General features: G+C 56.6%; 1 protein-coding gene across 2 annotated transcripts; it reads left to right on the top strand.

The window, feature by feature from the left end:
* The first annotated feature begins 569 nt into the window (after nt 1–569).
* Nucleotides 570–10,897, top strand: FES (FES proto-oncogene, tyrosine kinase). 2 transcript variants are annotated; one of them, XM_046649319.1, is made up of 19 exons: nt 574–1,008; nt 1,466–1,687; nt 1,878–2,051; nt 3,457–3,553; nt 3,684–3,867; nt 5,288–5,425; nt 5,500–5,619; nt 5,765–5,887; nt 6,018–6,204; nt 6,327–6,410; nt 6,988–7,197; nt 7,547–7,669; nt 8,082–8,135; nt 8,754–8,872; nt 9,180–9,274; nt 9,378–9,501; nt 9,724–9,881; nt 10,001–10,123; nt 10,543–10,897. In XM_046649319.1, exons 2-19 carry the CDS (start codon nt 1,475–1,477, stop codon nt 10,683–10,685), a joined length of 2,469 nt encoding a protein of 822 aa, XP_046505275.1. In that variant the 5' UTR covers nt 574–1,008; nt 1,466–1,474; the 3' UTR covers nt 10,686–10,897. The 2 variants fall into 2 exon arrangements, 1 of the variants encoding a protein (XP_046505275.1); XR_006886825.1 differs by lacking the exons at nt 9,180–9,274; nt 10,543–10,897 and having other exon boundaries at nt 570–1,008.
* Nucleotides 10,898–18,986: the final 8,089 nt, after the last annotated feature.

Here is an 18,986-nt window from a genome sequence, read left to right as displayed (position 1 = left end):
AGTGTGGTGATAATCGTCCTTCCCAGGACCCTGGGACTCGGTCCAGGGTGGGTGTGGGGGTAGGGCGGGTTAGGTGCCCGGTGGTGTCCTGCCTGCCTCTAGGTGGGCCCAAGTCAGGACTCCAAAGTCTGTCTCTTGAGGGGTTCTGGGGCCTCCTTCAGGGAGCAGCGGGGAGTGGAAGGAGACAGCAGCTGGAGATGAACCCCAGGGGGTGGGACAAGCTGAGCATGGCACCCCCACAGGCCCGGTCTCCAGCAGGGTGGAGAGTAATAGCCTGTGCCCTGCTCGCTCAGGGTCTTCTTTGGCTGAAGTGGCTTGGCCACCAGCTGTGAGCCCGAGGCCTCTGGAGGGACCCAACTGAACCAAGATGGCTTTTGCTGGCGAGAGCCAGTCTCCCTCAGGGAAACTTCATACCTCTTCCCTCCGGACCGCCCCGTCATCAGCCCCAGGTTTCCCTGGGGACGGGAGCCTCGCCTGGGGCCAGGGGAGTGGTGCTGGCCCCACCAGGCCTCTCCTTGGGATATTTACTTGGAAATTTTATTCAAATAGAGACTGGCGCCTGAGCTCTCCTTGGGGAATCCAGCGGGGTGGGGAGGGCCCAGACCAGGCCGCCCAGCCTGCTGCTGGCACTGCCCACCTGCCCCCAGCCTCTGGGCCTGCAGGAGCCCGGCCCCAGCGCGCCTGCCACCTCACCGGGCCAGGCCCCTCGCTGCGCCCGGGCGGCCTCCCCGCGTTCCTGGGCGCAGGCCGCTCGGCCGGCCATTCTTCCCCGGCCCCCTCCTCCCTTCCGTTTCCGCGGCCGGCCGGCGGCGGGCGGCCCGAGGCAGCGGCCGGCGCGGGGCAGGGGGGCCGCCCGGCGCTCCCGCCCGCCCCTTCCCCTGGCGGGCCCGCCCCGGGGCCTGGGCCGACCGCGACCGCAGGAGGAGGAAGCGCCGAAGCAGGAACTGGCCGGGGGTCGGCGCGGCCCGGAGTCGGCGCTCGGCGGCCCAGCAGCAGCTGCCCACGCGGGTAACTGCGGCCCGGCCGGGAGGCGGGGGGCGGGGACGGGGGCGGCCTGAGAGCCGGACAGCGGGCGCGCGGGGCAGGGGCCGCTCAGGGGCAGGCGCGGCCCCCGGGCACGGCTCGGCTGGCGCTGCTCGGACCGGCGGGGCCCTGAGCACAGGCCCTGGCGACGGGTGCTGGGTGGAAAGGGCCTGGGAGGGAGGCACTGGGCGGCCCCTATTCCAGGACAGGGAAGGAGACCCCTGGCGCCAGGCCTTGGCCTGGGCCGCAGGAAGCAAGGAGGGCCAGTTCCTGGCCAGGCCGCGGCCTTGTACCTGTAGCTGCATTTCAGCAGGATGGGACCCCACCTTCTGCCTGTCTGCAGCTCCTCTTGGTCCGGCAGCCCAAAGCCTCCCTGTCCCACTCCTCCATCTCCAGCTGCTGCCTTGTCCCCAGTGGTGGCCTCTCCTCTCTCTGTTCCCAGGACGGCACTATGGGCTTCTCTTCGGAGCTGTGCGGCCCCCAGGGCCACGGGGCACTGCAGCAGCTGCAGGATTCGGAGCTCCGGCTGCTGGAGGGCATGAGGAAGTGGATGGCCCAGCGAGTCAAGAGTGACAGGGAATATGCGGGGCTGCTGCACCACATGTCTGTGCAGGACAGTGGGGGCCAGAGCCGGGGCATCGGCCTTGAGAGCCCTATCAGCCAGGTGGGGTTCCATGGGGCACTAGGCCTCCTCACCCCCTTCCCGCCTTCGCCTGAGGAATTCCTCTGGGGGCAGGTCTATGTGCCTGCCCCCTTCCTTCCCTGGAGCACACTGGGGAGGGTGGAGATTTGGCAGGCCCAGGTGTGGGAGCCATTGTCCCCCACTCCCCTGTCTCGCCCAATCCGTGCTGCAGTCCTGGGCCGAGATCACCAGCCAGACGGAGGGCCTGAGCCGGTTGCTGAGGCAGCACGCGGAAGATCTGAACTCGGGGCCACTGAGCAAGCTGAGCGTGCTGATCCGGGAGCGACAGCAGCTGCGGAAGACCTACAGTGAGCAGTGGCAGCAGCTGCAGCAGGAGCTCACCAAGGTGGGTACAGCTCTGGGCCGTCACCTGGTCATTTCTGCCTGAATTTTGAAACTAAAAGGGCTGGCTTTGCACAAGAGCCCCTGCATTCACTGGGGAAGTGGAAGTTCTGACCACAAGGTCTGCTCCCAGGGCCTACTCCGGCCTTGCCACAGCTTCCTCCCTCCCCCAGCCTTGGGCTGGCCTGCAGCAGGGCCTCTGCACTTTCTGTCACCTTACCATGTGCCTGGGCAAAGAACGAGGGATCCAGCCATCGCCTAGGGGGAGCACAAGATCTGTGACCCACCTCCCGAACTGTACCTACTGGCTCTGGGGGCTGAGAGACAGAGAGGAATGAGGGCTCGTCGTCTGCCTTTGGCCTAGGAGACACCACAAGGCAGCAGTGTGGCCCCCTGACACAGAGGTTAAGGATTGGGGCTGTGAAGTCAGCCTGCCTGCATTTGAATCCTGCCCTGCCCCTCGGTCTAGAGGTTGTGTGATCTGAGCTATTTATCCGGGGGCTTCAGCCTCCTAACTCAATGTGCTGGTCAGCCAGCCCCCGCACCACACCCCTTCCATCAGTGCAAACCCAGCCTTGCCACGGACTCACAGCGGCCCCTGGTGGCCAGTCTCCACCAACACCTCTCTCCCCAGAAGCTCATCTAACTCAGGGGTCTGCCTGTTTTTATAGGTACTCTGACTGGAACACAGCCATGCCCATTTGTTTTCATATTACTCATGGCTACTCTAGAGCTACAGTCGCACAGCTGAGTCATTTCAATAGAGGCTATATGGCCTACAAGCCTAGAACATTTACCATCTGGCCCTTTAAGGAGAAGGCTCATCCGGTCTATACTTTCGGCTCAGTTACAGACGGAGAATCTGAGGCTCAGAGGAGAGGGATGGAAATTGCCCAAAGTATCCCAGTGCATCAGCAGGGGAACTGGGATAAGAACACTGGTCTCCATTATCCATTGCTTCTCCCACTGGGAACATAATTTGCAGAAATCAGTGCAAAATGATAACATAGGGCTCCTTGTCAAAAAATTATCAAGAATTTCAAGATGGCATTAAACCAAGCACAGGGCCCTTCTAATTGTGGAGCTCTGTGTGACCACAGCACAGGCTGCACTCACCTGCAGCTGGGCCCTGCCTGCCACCGGAGAGCACTCTAGGCCTAGGAGGGACAGCTGTGGCCAGCCTGGTCCACCTCTCTGCCTCCCTGGGGGCCTAGCCTTAACTCAGCTCCTCTGACCCTAACCTCAGCAGCAGAGGTTAGGCCCCAGAGGTCTCCAGGCCCTTCCTGGAGGATGGACTTTGATGTGTGGTCTGCCTGGACTGTAGCACCTGTCCAGGGCTTCACCTCGGGAAAGAATCTCCCGTGTCCTGTGGACCTGCTGCCCCACACTGGCCTCTCCTCTCTTCCCAGACCCACAGCCAGGACATTGAGAAGCTGAAGAGCCAGTACCGAGCCCTGGCACGGGACAGCGCCCAGGCCAGGCGCAAGTACCAGGAGGCCAGCAAAGGTGTGTGACTTCCCTCACTGGCAGGGAGGGAATTGGAAGCCAGCTCAGACCTGTCCACAGGTGCCCAGGGAGTGGGGGCTGCCCAGGCCTCTGCTGTCACAACAGCCCCCACCCTCCCCTCCCCCGGCAGACAAGGACCGCGACAGGGCCAAGGACAAGTATGTGCGCAGCCTGTGGAAGCTCTTTGCACACCACAACCGCTACGTGCTGGGCGTGCGGGCTGCACAGCTGCACCACCAGCACCACCACCAGCTCATGCTGCCCAGCCTGCTCCAGTCGCTGCAGGACCTGCACCAGGAGATGGCGAGCATCCTGTAAGACCACAGCCCCACCCCACCCCCATCACAGCCCTCAAGCCCTGCCACACGCCCAGAGGCAGGGTCCAGAAAATCCAGTCATGTAAAAGGATGCTCACATAATCACATGAGAACGGGCCCGGGGCCAAGGACTGGAACAGGCAACTTACCTCTGAGTTGCATTATTCCAGGGCCCATTATTGCAGAATTTTGTTATATTTATTGAGTGCTGTTCTAGGCTCTGGGACACAGCAGAGAACCACATAGATAAAAACATCTGTCTAGGATCGTTCATGTCAGTGGAGAGAGAAAAGAAAGTCAATAAGTAAAATAGCATGTTAGAGGCGATAAGAGCTGAGGAGAAAAATAAGATAAGAAAAGGGGATTCGGAGGCAGCAGATGCAGGGGAGGAGGTTACAGTTTTAAACAGAGTGGTCTGGGAGAGCCAGGGCGGGGCGGGGGGGGAATGTTTTGAGAAAGGCCATTCCAGGAGGGGACAGCAGGTGGACAGGCCTGGAGGTGGGAGAGTGCCTGAAATCCAGCTATACCCAGGAAGCCAGTGTGGCCCATGCCCAGGGAGTGGAGGGCAGATCTTGGGGGGCTCCTGGGCGATAGAGGGTCCAGCAGGCCATTGTGTGGACTTTGGCTGTGTTGAGAATAGACCTCAGGACGCGAGGCTGGGGCAGGGAAACTGGACAAGAGGATGTTGCAGTAATCCAGTCCACAGACCATGGCCACTCGGACCAGGACAGCGGGAATGGAGGGGAGAGGTGGTCGGGTCCTGGATGTGTTGTGAAGGTGGAGCCAGTGGGATTTCCTTATGGGCTGGAAGGAAGTGGGAGGTGAGATAGAGGAGTCAAGCATGCCTCCAAGGATTTGGCCCCCGAGCACCAGAAGATGGACTTGCCATTAACTTATGCAGAGGAAGCTATGGGAGAAACGGGTTCGGGAGAGAAGAGTAGGAGTTCATTTTTCCAGTGTTGGAGTTTGGGTGTCTAAGAGATGGCCAACGGGATGTTTTGCGTAGGCAAACGGATACATGAGACTGGAGCTCTGGGGAGGTGCTGGCACTGGTGATATGAATACAGGGTCAGCAGCTCCTCAGTGGCACGCGTGTGTTGGAGCCCTGGAGCCCCAGCTGTTGGGCTGGCTGCCCAGGGCAGGCACGACTGCAGCTCACGTTCAGTGAGCACTTCGTACGTATCACGTGCTCTGCACACAGGATCTCACTGGGTCCTTGTTAAGACTCCCAGCTTCCCCATCATAGATTAGGAAGCGAATATCAGGGAGTAATTTGCCTGTGGTCATTTGGCTGGCAAAGGATGAGGTGGGGTGTCAACCCCAGGGCTGACTCCAAGCCCATTGTCATGGACCCCGGGCTTCCCTGAGCCTTGCCCAGCCTGAGGCCCCGCTGACCAAGGGTCCTGTCTGGGGGCAGGAAGGAGATCCTGCAGGAATACCTGGAGATTAGCAGCCTGGTGCAGGACGAGGTGGTGGCCATTCACCGGGAGATGGCTGCAGCTGCCGCCCGCATCCAGCCCGAGGCTGAATACCAAGGCTTCCTGCGACAGTATGGGTAAGCCCCTCCTTGCTCCTGCTGGCCACCAGGGCTGCTGGCCTGTTCACTGACGGGGCACTGTCCCCCTGCAGGTCCACACCTGACATCCCACCCTGCGTCACCTTTGACGAGTCACTGCTTGAGGAGGGTGAACCTCTGGAGCCCGGGGAGCTGCAGCTGAACGAGCTGACGGTGGAGAGCGTGCAACACACGTGTGTGGTGGCTTGGCACAGGGTCTGGGGCCCGGGGGGTGGATACCGTCCAGACAGAGCTGTGGCCAGGTGGCTGGGCTTGCTTGGCTCTTCAGGGATGCATCTGAAGGGCACGGTTCTAACATTGCCCTTCCTTTGGGCACAGGCTGACCTCTGTGACCGATGAACTGACTGTGGCCACCGAAACGGTGCTTGGCCGGCAGGAGATGGTCACTCAGCTGCAGCGTGAGCTCAGGAACGAGGAGCAGAACACCCACCCCCGGGAACGGTGAGTGGGTCCACCCACCACAGCCTGCTGGCTCTCCCTCCTCCCTCCTGCCTACCCGACCCCCTGATGGCTGCCAGCCACAGGCTGAGCCCTTCTCTCTCCCCCGCCTCCCACCTGCCCCTGCCTGCAGGGTGCAGCTGCTGGGCAAGAAGCAGGTGTTGCATGAGGCACTGCAGGGGCTGCAGGTAGCGCTGTGCAGCCAGGCCAAGCTGCAGGCCCAGCAGGATCTGCTGCAGGCCAAGCTGGAGCAGCTGGGCCCTGGCGAGCCCCCACCCGTGCTGCTCCTGCAGGATGACCGCCACTCCACGTCGTCCTCGGTGAGCGCCTACCCACGGCCCACCGCCGCCAGCCACGCCTGCCTGCCCGGGGCTGCGCTCCTCATTTTCGCCCTCGCCCTCCCCAAGCCTGGCCACCCGCTGACGTCTGTCCCTGGCCTCAGGAGCAGGAGCGAGAAGGGGGAAGGACGCCTACCCTGGAGATCCTTAAGAGCCATATCTCAGGAATCTTCCGCCCCAAGTTTTCGGTGAGTGGAGCCTGGCCTGGGCCCGCCCCTCTGCCCTTCTCTAAGGGGTGGGTCAGGCCGGGGCCTCAGAGAAGACCCACATAAGCCCCTCACACCAGGGCATTTTGGGTTAGTCACTGGGTGGCCCTAGAGAGGAGGCTCTGCCCGGCTGCTTTTACTGGGGAGCCCCTCTCTTCCCTGGATTCCAGGCTGCAGATGTCCCCAGACCCTGCCGCCCCTGCACCCCCTTTCTCTCTGCCACCTGTGTGAAGCCACCTGCAGCCTTGTTACCGCCTGGCTCCCCCTGCTCCGGGAGCGGCTGAGGGGCTGCAGCCTGGGAGAAAAGGCAAAAGCTTGGCTTGGGATCAGCCAGCCTGGGCTTCCCATCCCAGCTCTGCCTAGAGTGGGCCTGGGTGAGTCTAGTGTCTGCTCCAGGGGCCTGCGGACCGCTCGACATGCCACTCGGTTGGTTTATGAGGACTGAGGGGCGTATGAGAGAGAGAGACCCTCCCCCCAACCGACCCCCGCCTGGCCTAGTGGCCTGTCCTGACAAGCTGGCTGAGTGACCCCTCCCTGCTCCTCCCCTGCCCCTGCCCAGCTCCCCCCACCGCTGCAGCTTGTTCCGGAGGTGCAGAAGCCCCTGCATGAGCAGCTGTGGTACCATGGGGCCATCCCTCGGGCAGAGGTGGCTGAGCTGCTGACACACTCTGGGGACTTCCTGGTTCGGGAGAGCCAGGGCAAGCAGGAGTATGTACTGTCGGTGCTGTGGGATGGCCAGCCCCGGCACTTCATCATCCAGTCTGCTGACGTGAGTGGGGGCTGGACTCCATCCCTCCCCTCCCCTTCACCAGAGAATGACCTTGAGAGGGTAGGAAGGAGCTGCTGTGTCTTAGATGCCTCCCTGGCAGAGCTGAAAGGGGCCACAGAGACCACCCAGTCTCTGTAACAGAGCAGAGGCTTAAGCCTTTGGCATGAGTCCTCCCCTAAGGCTGGGCCAGCAGACTGGTCCTGCACCATCAGGTCGTGCCTTTCCTGCAGGTCCCTGTGCCCCCTGTCCCAGGCAGGCCCTTTCTCCCTGCTGCTCTTCCTCTCCTCTCCCAGGGCTCAGGCCCCCTCCGCACTGGAGGCTGTTGACCCCAGGTCCCCCTGCCCTGCAGAACGTGTACCGACTGGAAGGCGATGGCTTTCCCAGCATCCCCTTGCTCATCGACCACATGCTGCGCTCCCAGCAGCCCCTCACCAAGAAGAGTGGTGTCATCCTGAACAGGGCCGTGCCCAAGGTGAGCCTGTGCCCAGCCCGGCCACGCCACCATGGCAGGGCTTGGGGAGCATGGGTTCGGGCGCACACGGAGTCAGAGCAGGAAGGGCTTCCGAGGCCCCTGTCTACAGACAGGGTATGAGGCGACTCCTCGCTCCCCAGGGGGCAGCCTCCTTCTAGGATTGGAATGTCAAGGTCACTCCCACTCCATGGGCCACACATACCAGACTGGCGCTCATCCACTTAGTGTCCCTGCCTGGTCCCTGAAGTCATCTGAGTGTGATCCTGATAGGGTCCAACCCCTGTTTTACAGATCAACAAGCTGAGGTGCCAAGAAATGAAAGGCAGAGCGTTGGTGGGGTTGCTCAGTCCCGCACAGGGCCCAGCACGCCTGCCCTTCACTGACTTCTGACCCTGTCCCCTCCCTTCCCCAGGACAAGTGGGCACTAAACCATGAGGACCTGGTGTTGGGCGAGCAGATCGGACGGGTGAGTTGCGTGTGGCCGCCTGCCCTTGCCCTCCGCCAGCACCGCTTCCTTCCAGCCCACAGCTGGGTCCCCAAGGCCCCCCCGCCACGAGCTCTTCTGCCTCCCTGCTCCCTGCCTCAGTCTGATTCCCATCGTGTACCCGGACCCCCGTGCAGCCGCTGCAGGAAGCTGAGGGGAAAGCACCTGCTCCCAAAAATGTCCCGGGAGACGGCCCTGCGGCCAACACCCCCACCCCACTCCTCCCCACACGGCCCTCACCCCCAGCCCCACCCCTGCCTCCTCAGGGAGGGGAGACTCATTGTTCCCGTGAGCTGTGAAATACTTGCTTAGGAGAGAAGTCACTTTCCTAAAAGTCAGAATGCTCTCCACCCCAGATGAGAGTGATTTATGGCTTCTCCATGTCACTTCTCAGTGAACAGGGCAAGTCAGAGGGAACATTCTCTGCTGGTCCCACGTGGACCTTCTCGGTTCCCCAACCAGGAGGGGAGCTCCTAGAGAGCCGGGATGGATGAGCGGGGTCACTGAGTGAAGGTGGGTGGGGACGAGGTGGGCTGTCCCCTGAACGGAGAAGAGGACCACGATCCAGGCAAGACTGGTGGGAGCCCATGACCATTTCAGGGGAACTTTGGCGAAGTGTTCAGCGGACGCTTGCGAGCTGACAACACCCTGGTGGCGGTGAAATCTTGCCGAGAGACGCTCCCCCCGGACCTCAAGGCCAAGTTTCTACAGGAGGCAAGGTGGGTGACAAAATAACCATCATGGTATGCTAAGGATCCTCTGTGCAGGGCACCACGTAAAGTGCTTGACCTCTGTGGGGTCGTTAATCCTCATGGCCCCCCATGCCGGTACCCCCCACATAGCACAGAGGGGTAGAGTCTCTGTGACCCACCCGAGGTCACACATCAGGTCGGCTGGCCTCAGGGACCGAGCTCTTCTTTTCTCCTGCCCTCCCCCACCCTCCCTCGGGTTCCCTGGGTGCCCTGGGGCTCCTGGGCCTGGGGAGGCCAGCCCCCGAGGTGAATCCTAAGCAGCAGTCCCCTCCAGGATCCTGAAGCAGTACAGCCACCCCAACATCGTGCGTCTCATTGGCGTCTGCACCCAGAAGCAGCCCATCTACATCGTCATGGAGCTGGTGCAGGGTGAGCGGGGTGGGGTGGAGCTGGTCTTGAGGGCTGGGGCGCTCAGCCGGGCCAGCTCGGCCCCCACAGGAGGCTCAACGAGCCTTCCCTCACCCGCCCCCAGGGGGCGACTTCCTGACCTTCCTTCGGACGGAGGGAGCCCGCCTGCGGATGAAGACTCTGCTGCAGATGGTTGGGGACGCCGCAGCGGGCATGGAGTACCTGGAGAGCAAGTGCTGCATACACCGGTGAGTGGTGGGTGCGGAGGCCCGTGCAGCGGCACCCGGCCCCGACACCTGGCCCAGCCACAGGCGGTGCTGGCACCAGCTCCAGAGTGGATTTCACCTCTCCCGATGGGCCCAGGGGCAGGGGGCAGCTTTGTTTGCAGCTGAATCTAGAGCCCCCGGGCCAGGCAGGTGACAGCTGCAGCATGGACTCTGGCTGAATGAGCCCTGCCCTGCCTCGCCCAGGGACCTGGCTGCGCGCAACTGCCTGGTGACGGAGAAGAATGTCCTGAAGATCAGCGACTTCGGCATGTCCCGGGAGGAAGCTGACGGGATCTACGCAGCCTCGGGGGGCCTCAGACAAGTCCCTGTGAAGTGGACTGCACCCGAGGCTCTTAACTACGGTACGTGGGCCCCATCGTCTCCAGGCTGCAGGGCCCGAGGCTGGCCGTGCGTCTTGCTGCCCGCCTCCCTCTGGCCAATGCATGCGGACAGCCCATTCATGATGCTCACTGCCTCACAGGCCGCTACTCCTCCGAGAGCGACGTGTGGAGCTTTGGCATCCTCCTCTGGGAGGCCTTCAGTCTGGGGGCCTCGCCCTACCCCAACCTCAGCAATCAGCAGACGCGGGAGTTCGTGGAAAAGGGTAAGGCAGCTGGGCTGCGTGACAGCAGCCTCTGAGCCTGGCGTGCTTCCCGGTGTTCCAGCTGGACTCGCCCAGGCCCCCTCACCTTCCAGCCTTCCCCCTGGGGCGGAATGAGAAAGATCCTGTACCTACCGTTGACTGAGCGCCTGCTGTGTGCTAGGCCATACGAGATCTCATTTATTCCTCACAGCCTGTGAGGTGGGGATTAAAATGTCCCTTTTACAGATGGAAAAACTAAGGTGTGCACAGCTAACATGTGACGGGATTGAGGTTAGAACCCCTGTGTCCTTGGTGCAGAAGAGCGGCTGGTTAAGAACAGTGCATCTTAAGCAGCTCCCCTTGCTTACAATATGCCCCAAGGGCTGCTAGGGGCCCTCAGAGTCCTCCTCATGCCTGCTGTGCTGTGCCTGTCCTCACAGGGGGCCGTCTGCCCTGCCCCGAGCTGTGCCCCGACGCTGTGTTCAGGCTCATGGAGCAGTGCTGGGCCTACGAGCCTGGACAGCGGCCTAGCTTCAGCATCATCTACCAGGAGTTGCAGAACATTCGAAAGCGGCATCGGTGAGGTGGGGAGCCGCTTCTCAAGCCAGTGCCCTCTGGAGGCGAGCCTGTGTCTCCTCACCAGCTCCTGCTTGCACCGTTGGACACCATTTGCAGCCCTGGACTGCAGCCAGCGGCGTCCACACTGCTGGCAGGGATGCAGCTCCGTGTCTGCTGTGCATCCCTGCTCCCACCAGGGCTTCCTGTTCCAGGCAGAAATAATAAAACCACTTGTGCCCATCAGGTGCTCTCAGCATGCGCAGTCCTCTGGAGGCAGGACCCAGGAGGAGCAGAGGGCCGGCACTGCGGCCGTGGGGAGGGTGGAGAACGGGCAGTGTTCACGGGCAGAACTGACACGGTTTGGTAGCCCCCGGAGCTGAGACACGGGGAAGAGGGAAGGAGATCAGGATGGTGTACAGGCTTCTGACCAGATGGCGGTGTCGTTCCTGAAATAGGATCGCAGGCAGAGGAGCAGGGCTGTGGGGAGGGCGATGAGTTTGGAGGTGTTGCGTTTGAGTGGCCTGTGGAGACGTAAGTGTGACTGGAAGCCCAGAGGGAAGTAAAGACTGACAGTTGTGGTCGGAAAGTCATTAGTTTACAAATGTTAGAGAGTAGCTGACCCTGTGGATGTGTACGGCAATCACATGAGAGTCAGGAGAGGTGAGAAGGGGACCAGGGAAACTTAGAGTTCCACTCGAAGGAGATCAGAGTGGCTGAAGAGAAAAGAAATGCTTCCCAGGACGTTTCTCTCTCAAGACAAGCTTACTGAGCAATGGGGTGGCAGAGCCGGGAGCCCGTGGCTCCTCCCGAGTCCCCCTGAGATTATCTGAAACTTTTCCAGCAGCCGTGGTGAAGATCCAGAAGACGAAGAAGTACAAGCAAACCGAAAAACAGAAACAGGGAGATTGACGGCACCAAAGAATAAGGCAGGAAGAACTTCGAGGTGAAATGGCCTTCTCCTCAAGGAAGTTTAGGAAACAGTTGACATCTGTTCTCAAAGAGAGAAAAGCCCTATAATGTTTAAACAAGAGGCAATCAAGTTCGAGTGTGACTAAATGGAAATACTAAGAAGTCAAAGGGTGTCTCCATTCAAAGTGGTAAAGTGTCTCCATTCTGGGTGGAGGTGGTAGGTCTCTGCAGGCCACCGCTCCCATTGCAACAGCTAGGAGGAAACCAAGAAGACGAAAGCCATCATTTTTAAAGAGAATGGAGAGTGGCGGAAGAAATAAGGACCGGACGAACTAAGATTCCAGGGAGGAAAAAGCCTCTCCCAGGTGAACTGATGCTGGGTGGCTCTTTTCTTCTGAGAGATGTGCTGATTTGGGACGGCTCTGACGATCAGGATTTCCCCAAATCGAGAGACGACTGGGGAAAAGAGAAATGAAGTTTCTGGTGCAGGCAGGGAGCCAGAGGAGGCTGGAATGTGAAGGGAGTGTTCCCCACGGAGCGTTTGCTGAGTTCTGGAGCAGTGCAGGCAACTGGGACGGGGCTGGGCTGGAGAGGCAAGGCCCGGGCGTGCAGTGTCTGGAGAGAGGGGGCCTGAAACAGACAAATAGCTAGTTCACCCTGCGAGATATTGGCCAGATTTGAACCCTGTGGATTGGGAGGCTAAAGAGTTAACCTCAGAGTCTCTGAAGAGAAGAATTTGAAGAGCTCAGACAGAGACTGGCCAGGCTCTCAACCCCAAATCTGCTCCGAGGGAACAGAGACGATCCAGAGGAGGACTGAGTTTCAGCAAAACTATAACTCAGTTCAGTACTTGATTACATTGAGATGACCAGCTCCTCTGGGAGCCTACAGGGAGGTATGGAGAAGAATAATCTTTTACCCTTCTTTTATAACCAATATGCAGTACACAAATATTCTAAAACATGCAAAAAAGGGAGAAAAATGGGGCTAATACACAAGAGAAAAAAATAAACAACAGAAGCAGACCCACAGATGATCCAGATAGTGGAGTTGGCAGAAAAAGATTTGAAAATAACTATGCTTGAGTCTGGCCCCATGGCCAAGTGGTTAAGTTTGTGCGCTCCACTTCGGCGGCCCAGGGTTTTGCTGGTTTGGATCCTGGGCGCAGACATGGCACTGCTCGTCAGGCCATACTGATGCGGTATCCCACATGCCACAACTAGAAGGACCCACAATTAAAATATACAACCATGTACTGGGGGTATTTGGAAAGAAAAAGCAGAAAGAAAAAAATAGATAAGGACCTCTTTATTAGAAAATAAAATAAAATAATAACTATGCTTAATATGTTAAATGAAGAAAAAGGTGGACAAAATAGATGCAAATAGAGAATTTCAACAGGACTGGAAGCTATTTAAAAAGAATCAGGGGCTGGCCCCGTGGCCGAATGGTTAAGTTCACGCGCTCTGCTGCAGGCGGCTCAGTGTTTCATTGGTTCGAATCCTGGGTGTGGACGTGGCGCTGCTCATCAAACCATGCTGAGGCAGCGTCCCACATGCCACAACTAGAAGGAACCACAACGAAGAATATACAACTATGTACTGGGGGGCTTTGGAGAGAAAAAGGAAAAAAATAATAAAATCTTTAAAAAAAAAGCAAAAGAAAAAGAATCAAAGGAGGAGGTAGAACTGAAAAATACCATTTCTTAGGGCTGGCCCAGTGATGTAGTGATTAAGTTTATGCACTCTGCTTTGGCAGCCCAGGGTTTGTCAGTTCAGATCCTGGGTGCGGACCTACACGCCACTCATCACGCCATGCTGTGGTGGCATCCCACATAAAAGAACTAGAAGGACTTGCAACTAGGATATACAACTATGTACGGGGGCTTTGGGGAGAGAAAAGAGGAAGATTGGCAACAGATGTTATCTCAAGGCCAATCTTCCTTACAAAAAAAAAATTTCTGAAGTTACAAACTCATTGGATAGGTTTCATAAAAATTCATAGAACTAAAGGATAAAGTCACAATCATAGTTAAGAGACCAGACACAGCAGAAGAAGGGCTGCTGAACATGAACATAGATTAATAGAAGATATCTAAACTGAAGTATAGAGAGAACCAAAAAAGAATGGAAAGAACAGAGCCTAAGAAACGTGGAAGTCCAATATATGAGTAATTGAAAATCTGAAAGAAGAAAGAGAAGTTAGCATCAGAATAAACTGGAAATGACCCAAATGTCTATACAGCAATAAAAAAGACAAACCACTGATGCATGCATGAACACTGATAAATCTCAAGGGCGTGCTGAAGAAACCAGACATGAAAGAGTGCGTACTTATGATTCCATTTTATGAAGCTGAAGAACAGGCAAAAGTAAGCTATAGAGAAGTCAAAATAGTGGTTATGTCTGGGGGTACTGATGGCAAAAGTGTGAGAGCACGGGGCAAGACTCCTGCCCTGGTGTCCTTGCCACCTTGTGTGTCTCTACATAGGCCATGGGACAAGGATAGAGCAGTGTGGCTTGTCTTGAGAGAACGTGCTACCATTATTTATAGAGTCAGGGGACGTACACAGCCTAGGGAGGAGCCCCCCTATCTTGGAGGAGACTACCACAAGGCCATTTCTCATTCATCTTCATAGTTTCAGCCCAGCGAAGGGCTTTCCATCTGGCCCCTCCCCTTGGAGAGTGCAGCCAAGGCCATACAACTGCTTGGCTGTAGTGAGAGTTGGCTCCTAACCACAGAGTGACCTACCACCGTGCCTCCTGTCGTCTGGTCCCTCCAGATCAGTGCCATCCTATGGGACGAGGTATGTGAGAGGTTGACACCATGCTGGTCTTGCTTTTTCTGCCTGGATCCACTAGGGCTTGTCGTCTGTCTGGCTGAGGCTGTGGAAGTGTGGCAGGCCCACCTAGCGGCTGCATAGTGATTCTTGTGGCCCTGTTAGCTGCCATACTGCGCTTAGGGACTGCTTGACCACTTGACCAATTTGGCACTTAATGATGGGCTGATAAGGTCATAATCCCCTTTTGGAGAAGAGACAGGGCTCTGGACTGTCAGGTTAAGTATGGGATAGCATTCTGGTGGACTGAGTGTCCACTAAGTGCCCACTCAGTGCTGAGGTGTTTGGTGACATGAGAGACAAGTCTCTGGTCCCCAGTGAGCTCCATTGGTGTTTAGAGTAAGAAATCAAAGAGGGAGGGTCTTGCAGAGCTAAAGAAAGCATACAGTGGTATTGCTCACAGCAGGTGACTACAAATAGAACACTACCAGGTGATCAGGGGCAGTCCACCACTCAGAAATGTACTGAGATCCACTCTTAAAATGAGTGAGAAAGAAGGGAAATCAGAGATAGATTTGGACAAAAGTCCAATGAAACCACAGAAGCATGGCTCATCCAACTAGCAAATGAGGGTGCTGTGTCAGTTCTGCTGGATGACAAGGAATGGAAGTCATTAGGGTGCTTAACAACTGATCCTATGCTCCAAGCCACTTTGGCCACAACCACTCTGGCCAGTGAGAGGGATATGGAGGAGGAAGATACAGAGATAAATCAGGGCTCATTGCAGTGGGTCTTTACAACTAGGGGGAAACAGTGGCCTAATCCAAGATGAAGTTCTGTCATCTGATAAGCACCCTTGGACAGTATCGGGAGAGGCTGTCACTTCCTTTTAGTCTGCTGTGACCTCAGCCTGGATTCATATCAGAGATCATGAGTGCCCCGATGAAGAAAAAGTCACCCAGAGTCAGATTAAACATTTGCTCGACACCACCAGGCTATGGGCGAAACTGAATCTTCTCTTGCTCTCTGGGGATGTCTCTGGGAGACGTCTCTGCTCTGTAGACCCTGTTTGAGTGGCAGTTAGTGACTGAGAGACTACGGTGTTTTTTTATCATGACGTCCTCGTTTGGGGATGAGGCTGGAGTGAAAACACCAGTGAAGTGGGGGTTGGCCAACAAGCATTTATCATTAAAGGGGAATGGTACATCCAAGAATGGAGTAAGGCATTAATGGAATCTCCTTCCTGCACGAAAGGATGCCCGGGTATGAGGCGCGGCTATCCCAGAGGCAGAGTCTGTGTCAGCACCTTGGATTTCTTGGGGTCCTCAGTACACTGATGTCCCTCAGGACCAAGTTAACGGCCAATGCAGGGCACTGAACTGCTGAGGCTGTGCAACCACAGAGAGCACAGGTTAAAATTTTGCATGGAAAAGGGCGCTCCACACAATATGCAGAGTTGCTGGCTATGGTGCTCGCCCTGGAAAACACTGCTCATAATGCGCCTTGCTACATTTCACTGACCCCCGGGCAGCAGCCAGTGGACTGGCAGTCTGGCATCTGGCAGCAGGACAACTGGATCATTAAGTCCTAACCCCCGTAGGAAGAGCGTTATGGCAACAGACTGTGTGGGACACACATCCCCTGTTCACAACCCATGGGGATTGTGATGGTTACTTTATATGCCAACTAGGCTGAGCCACGGTGCCCAGATATATTGTCAAATATTATTCTGGATGTTTCTGTGACGGTGTTTTTGGTTGAAATTAACATTTAAATCAGTGGACTTTGAGTAAGGCAGATTGCTCTCCATAACGTGGGTGGGCCTCATCCCACCAGCTAACGGCCTAAATAGAACAAAGACTGACCTCCCCCAAGCGAGAGAGATTCCGCAGCAGATGCCCTTCAGACCAACTGGAGCATCGGCTCTTCTCTGGTCTCCAGCATCCTGGCCTACCCTCCAGATTTTGGACTTGCCAGTCTCCATAATCGCATGAGCCCATTCCTTAAAATAAATCTTTCCGGATATATACACATCCTATTGATTCTTCTTTGGAGAATCCTGACTAATACAAGGATGCCCATGGAAAAGGATCCTGTGACTGTGAACATCAGTGGAACCATCAAGCTGGTCAGAACTGTAGAGCCCAGGTAAGAACCACAGCCGCCTGCAACACTATCCACAGTACCTGGCAGGCCATCTGTAGTCCAGGGCCTGGCTGATGTGCCTGCACTACTAGCCACTCAGTGGAGTGGCAGAGAGAACTCTGGGGCACTGAACCTGCCTGGTCCTGACAAATGGATTATACGGGCCTTCTGCTTTCCCCTCAGGGGTACCACTGGGCATTGACTGCAGTTTTCCGGGTGTGGCACAGTAGTTCCCAACTGCACAGTGGATGTGGGCCGTACTACTCAAGAACTCCTAAAGGGGCTATGTTGCATATTTGGGTTCTCCAAACACATCCCATCAGAGAATGGTGCCGCCTTTATAGCCAAGAGTACTCCACACTGGGGCATTCCCCGGACATTTCCTGCCCTGTATCACCCACAGGCGGCAGGTGCCAGCAAAAGATGGAATGCGCTCTTAAAGGAGAAGCTAAAATACATAAGTAGACAACCCAACTCAGCTGCCGGTGGAGCGCACACTCGAGGCAAGGCAGCGGGTATTCTAAAGGTGACGGTTCCGCGGAAGGGTGGTTCTCACCTGGACAGAGTGTTCAACTATAAGGTTGGGAGGGAGAGAAGAGGCCCCAACTGGCTATAAGAGACTCAAACCACATATTTAGTCCTTCCTGCCCTTCATTTTTTCCTCTCTTGCCTGCCTCCAGGAAATCAGGCTAATGGAAGAGCAAAGAAGAGCTGGGGGTGGGAGAGTCTAACCGGATGCTGCTTCCACCCTGCTTAGGCCTGTGCAGATCAGGCTATACTTGCCTGCCAGACACCAGTCAGTCTAAACCCTAGTGTAAGTGGGGACAGACGATTGTATTGCCCCGGGCTTGTGCTGGCCACTCAGAGCAGCACGTACGCGGCAGCCAATACCTCTTGCTGCGCTTGGAGTGACAAATCAGGACAAGCGGAGTGATCCCTCTCGACTCATAATCAGGCTGGCTCTACGGCCGATCTCCAGGGGCATCTGGGACATAATGGTTTGGTTCTGGGTGGGGAGCCAAGTCTGACCATCCTGCTGGAAGGCATAATTGCAGTCATTGTTGTCTAATGTTGCTTAAGACAAACAGAAAGGATTTAGTCCAAGCTCCCATCAGGACAATTAATTGAGCTATCTGATAGGGTGGCTTATGCTCCTGAAAATAGTTCTTAGCTAGATACATGAAATGTTGGAGCGGCGGGAGATGAAGTCCTAGGAAGCGGGCACAACGCCCTGACACCCTTGCACGGCTCCCTGTAGGCCACGTAGGCAAGGCTTGCCCACAGTCCAGCCCAAGTCTCAGCAGAACGCACTACCATTCCTCCTGCAACATGTGCCCCAGGATTCCCACTGGGACAAGAGGGGACAGGCAGCCTGGTGAGGAGCCGCCCTGTCTTGTGGGAGATGGCTGAGAAGCCATTTCCCGTCCATCTTCCTGATTTCAGTCGAGTGTAGGCTTTCTGCCTTGCCCCACCCCGCACTTAGAGTGCAGCTGCTGGCCGTCAAAGTGTCACTGCAATTGGGAGTTGGCTCCCTCCCCACAGAGACACCTATCACCATGCCGCCTGTCATCTGGTCCTTCCTGTTCAGTGCTGTCCTGTGACTAGGGAAAGCTGACACCAAGCTGGTCTTGTTTTTCCTATCTGTATGAGTCATAAGCTGTCTGAACCCATTGAGGGTTGTTGTCTCCTCCCTGGCCAAGTCTGGGGAAGAGTGGCAGGCCTGCTAGCGGCTGCACAGCGATCCTTGTGGCCCTGTTAACCAGCACGCTGTGCCTCTTGACAGAGGGGGACATTCTGGGGTGACAGGAATGAATGTTCTATGTTTTGATGTGAGTGGTGGTTATAATTGCGTATACATTTACTAAAACTCATCAAACTGTACACTACACGTGCCACGTACTATAAGTTATAGCTCAATTAAAAAAGGAAAAAGAACTACCAGAGAATCAACAAGAGCTCTTGAAAATTAAGATTATGATTGCCAAAATGAAAAATCCAACAGAAGGGTCGGAAGAGGGGCCGGCCAGTGGCCAGTGGTTAAGTTCGCTGGCTCCGCTCTGGCGGCCCAGAGTTCCGCCAATTTGGATCCTGGGTGCAGACATGGCACTGCTCATCAAGCCCTGCTGAGGTGGTGTCCCACATGCCACAACTAGAAGGATACACAACTAAAATATACAACTATGTACTGGGGGTTTTGGGGAGAAGGAGGAGAAAGAAGGGAAGAAGGAAAAGGAAGGAAGGAAGGGAAACCTCGCGGCTGCGCATTGTCCTAAGGTAATAATTTAAAAAGAAGACGAATGTGGGATTCACGGAGATGTTCACTGCGGGACGGCTTATTATGCTGCAAAATTATAAACAATCCAGATGCCCAGTAAAAGGAGAACCACCAGGAAATTTAAGATATGTCACTCACTGGGTGGCAGGCACGGAAGGGGAAGTGGTTAACACACCGGACCGACAGGGGGCAGCACCCCTTCGCCTAGGGAGCGCGAC

The sequence above is a fragment of the Equus quagga genome, chromosome 2 (assembly GCF_021613505.1).
Source record: "Equus quagga isolate Etosha38 chromosome 2, UCLA_HA_Equagga_1.0, whole genome shotgun sequence".
NCBI lineage: Eukaryota > Metazoa > Chordata > Mammalia > Perissodactyla > Equidae > Equus > Equus quagga.
The sequence above is the reverse complement of the archived record's forward strand: the minus strand, read 5'-3'. Positions and strand labels throughout refer to the sequence as shown.

Bases quoted from the DNA above. Each gene is read 5' to 3' on its own strand.
- FES (XM_046649319.1), top strand. From the start codon at position 1,475: ATGGGCTTCTCTTCGGAGCTGTGCGGCCCCCAGGGCCACGGGGCACTG. The intron at 3,868-5,287 runs GTAAGACCACAG...GTCTGGGGGCAG, and splicing joins CAGGAGATGGCGAGCATCCT to GAAGGAGATCCTGCAGGAAT. The intron at 7,198-7,546 runs GTGAGTGGGGGC...CCTGCCCTGCAG, and splicing joins TCATCATCCAGTCTGCTGAC to AACGTGTACCGACTGGAAGG.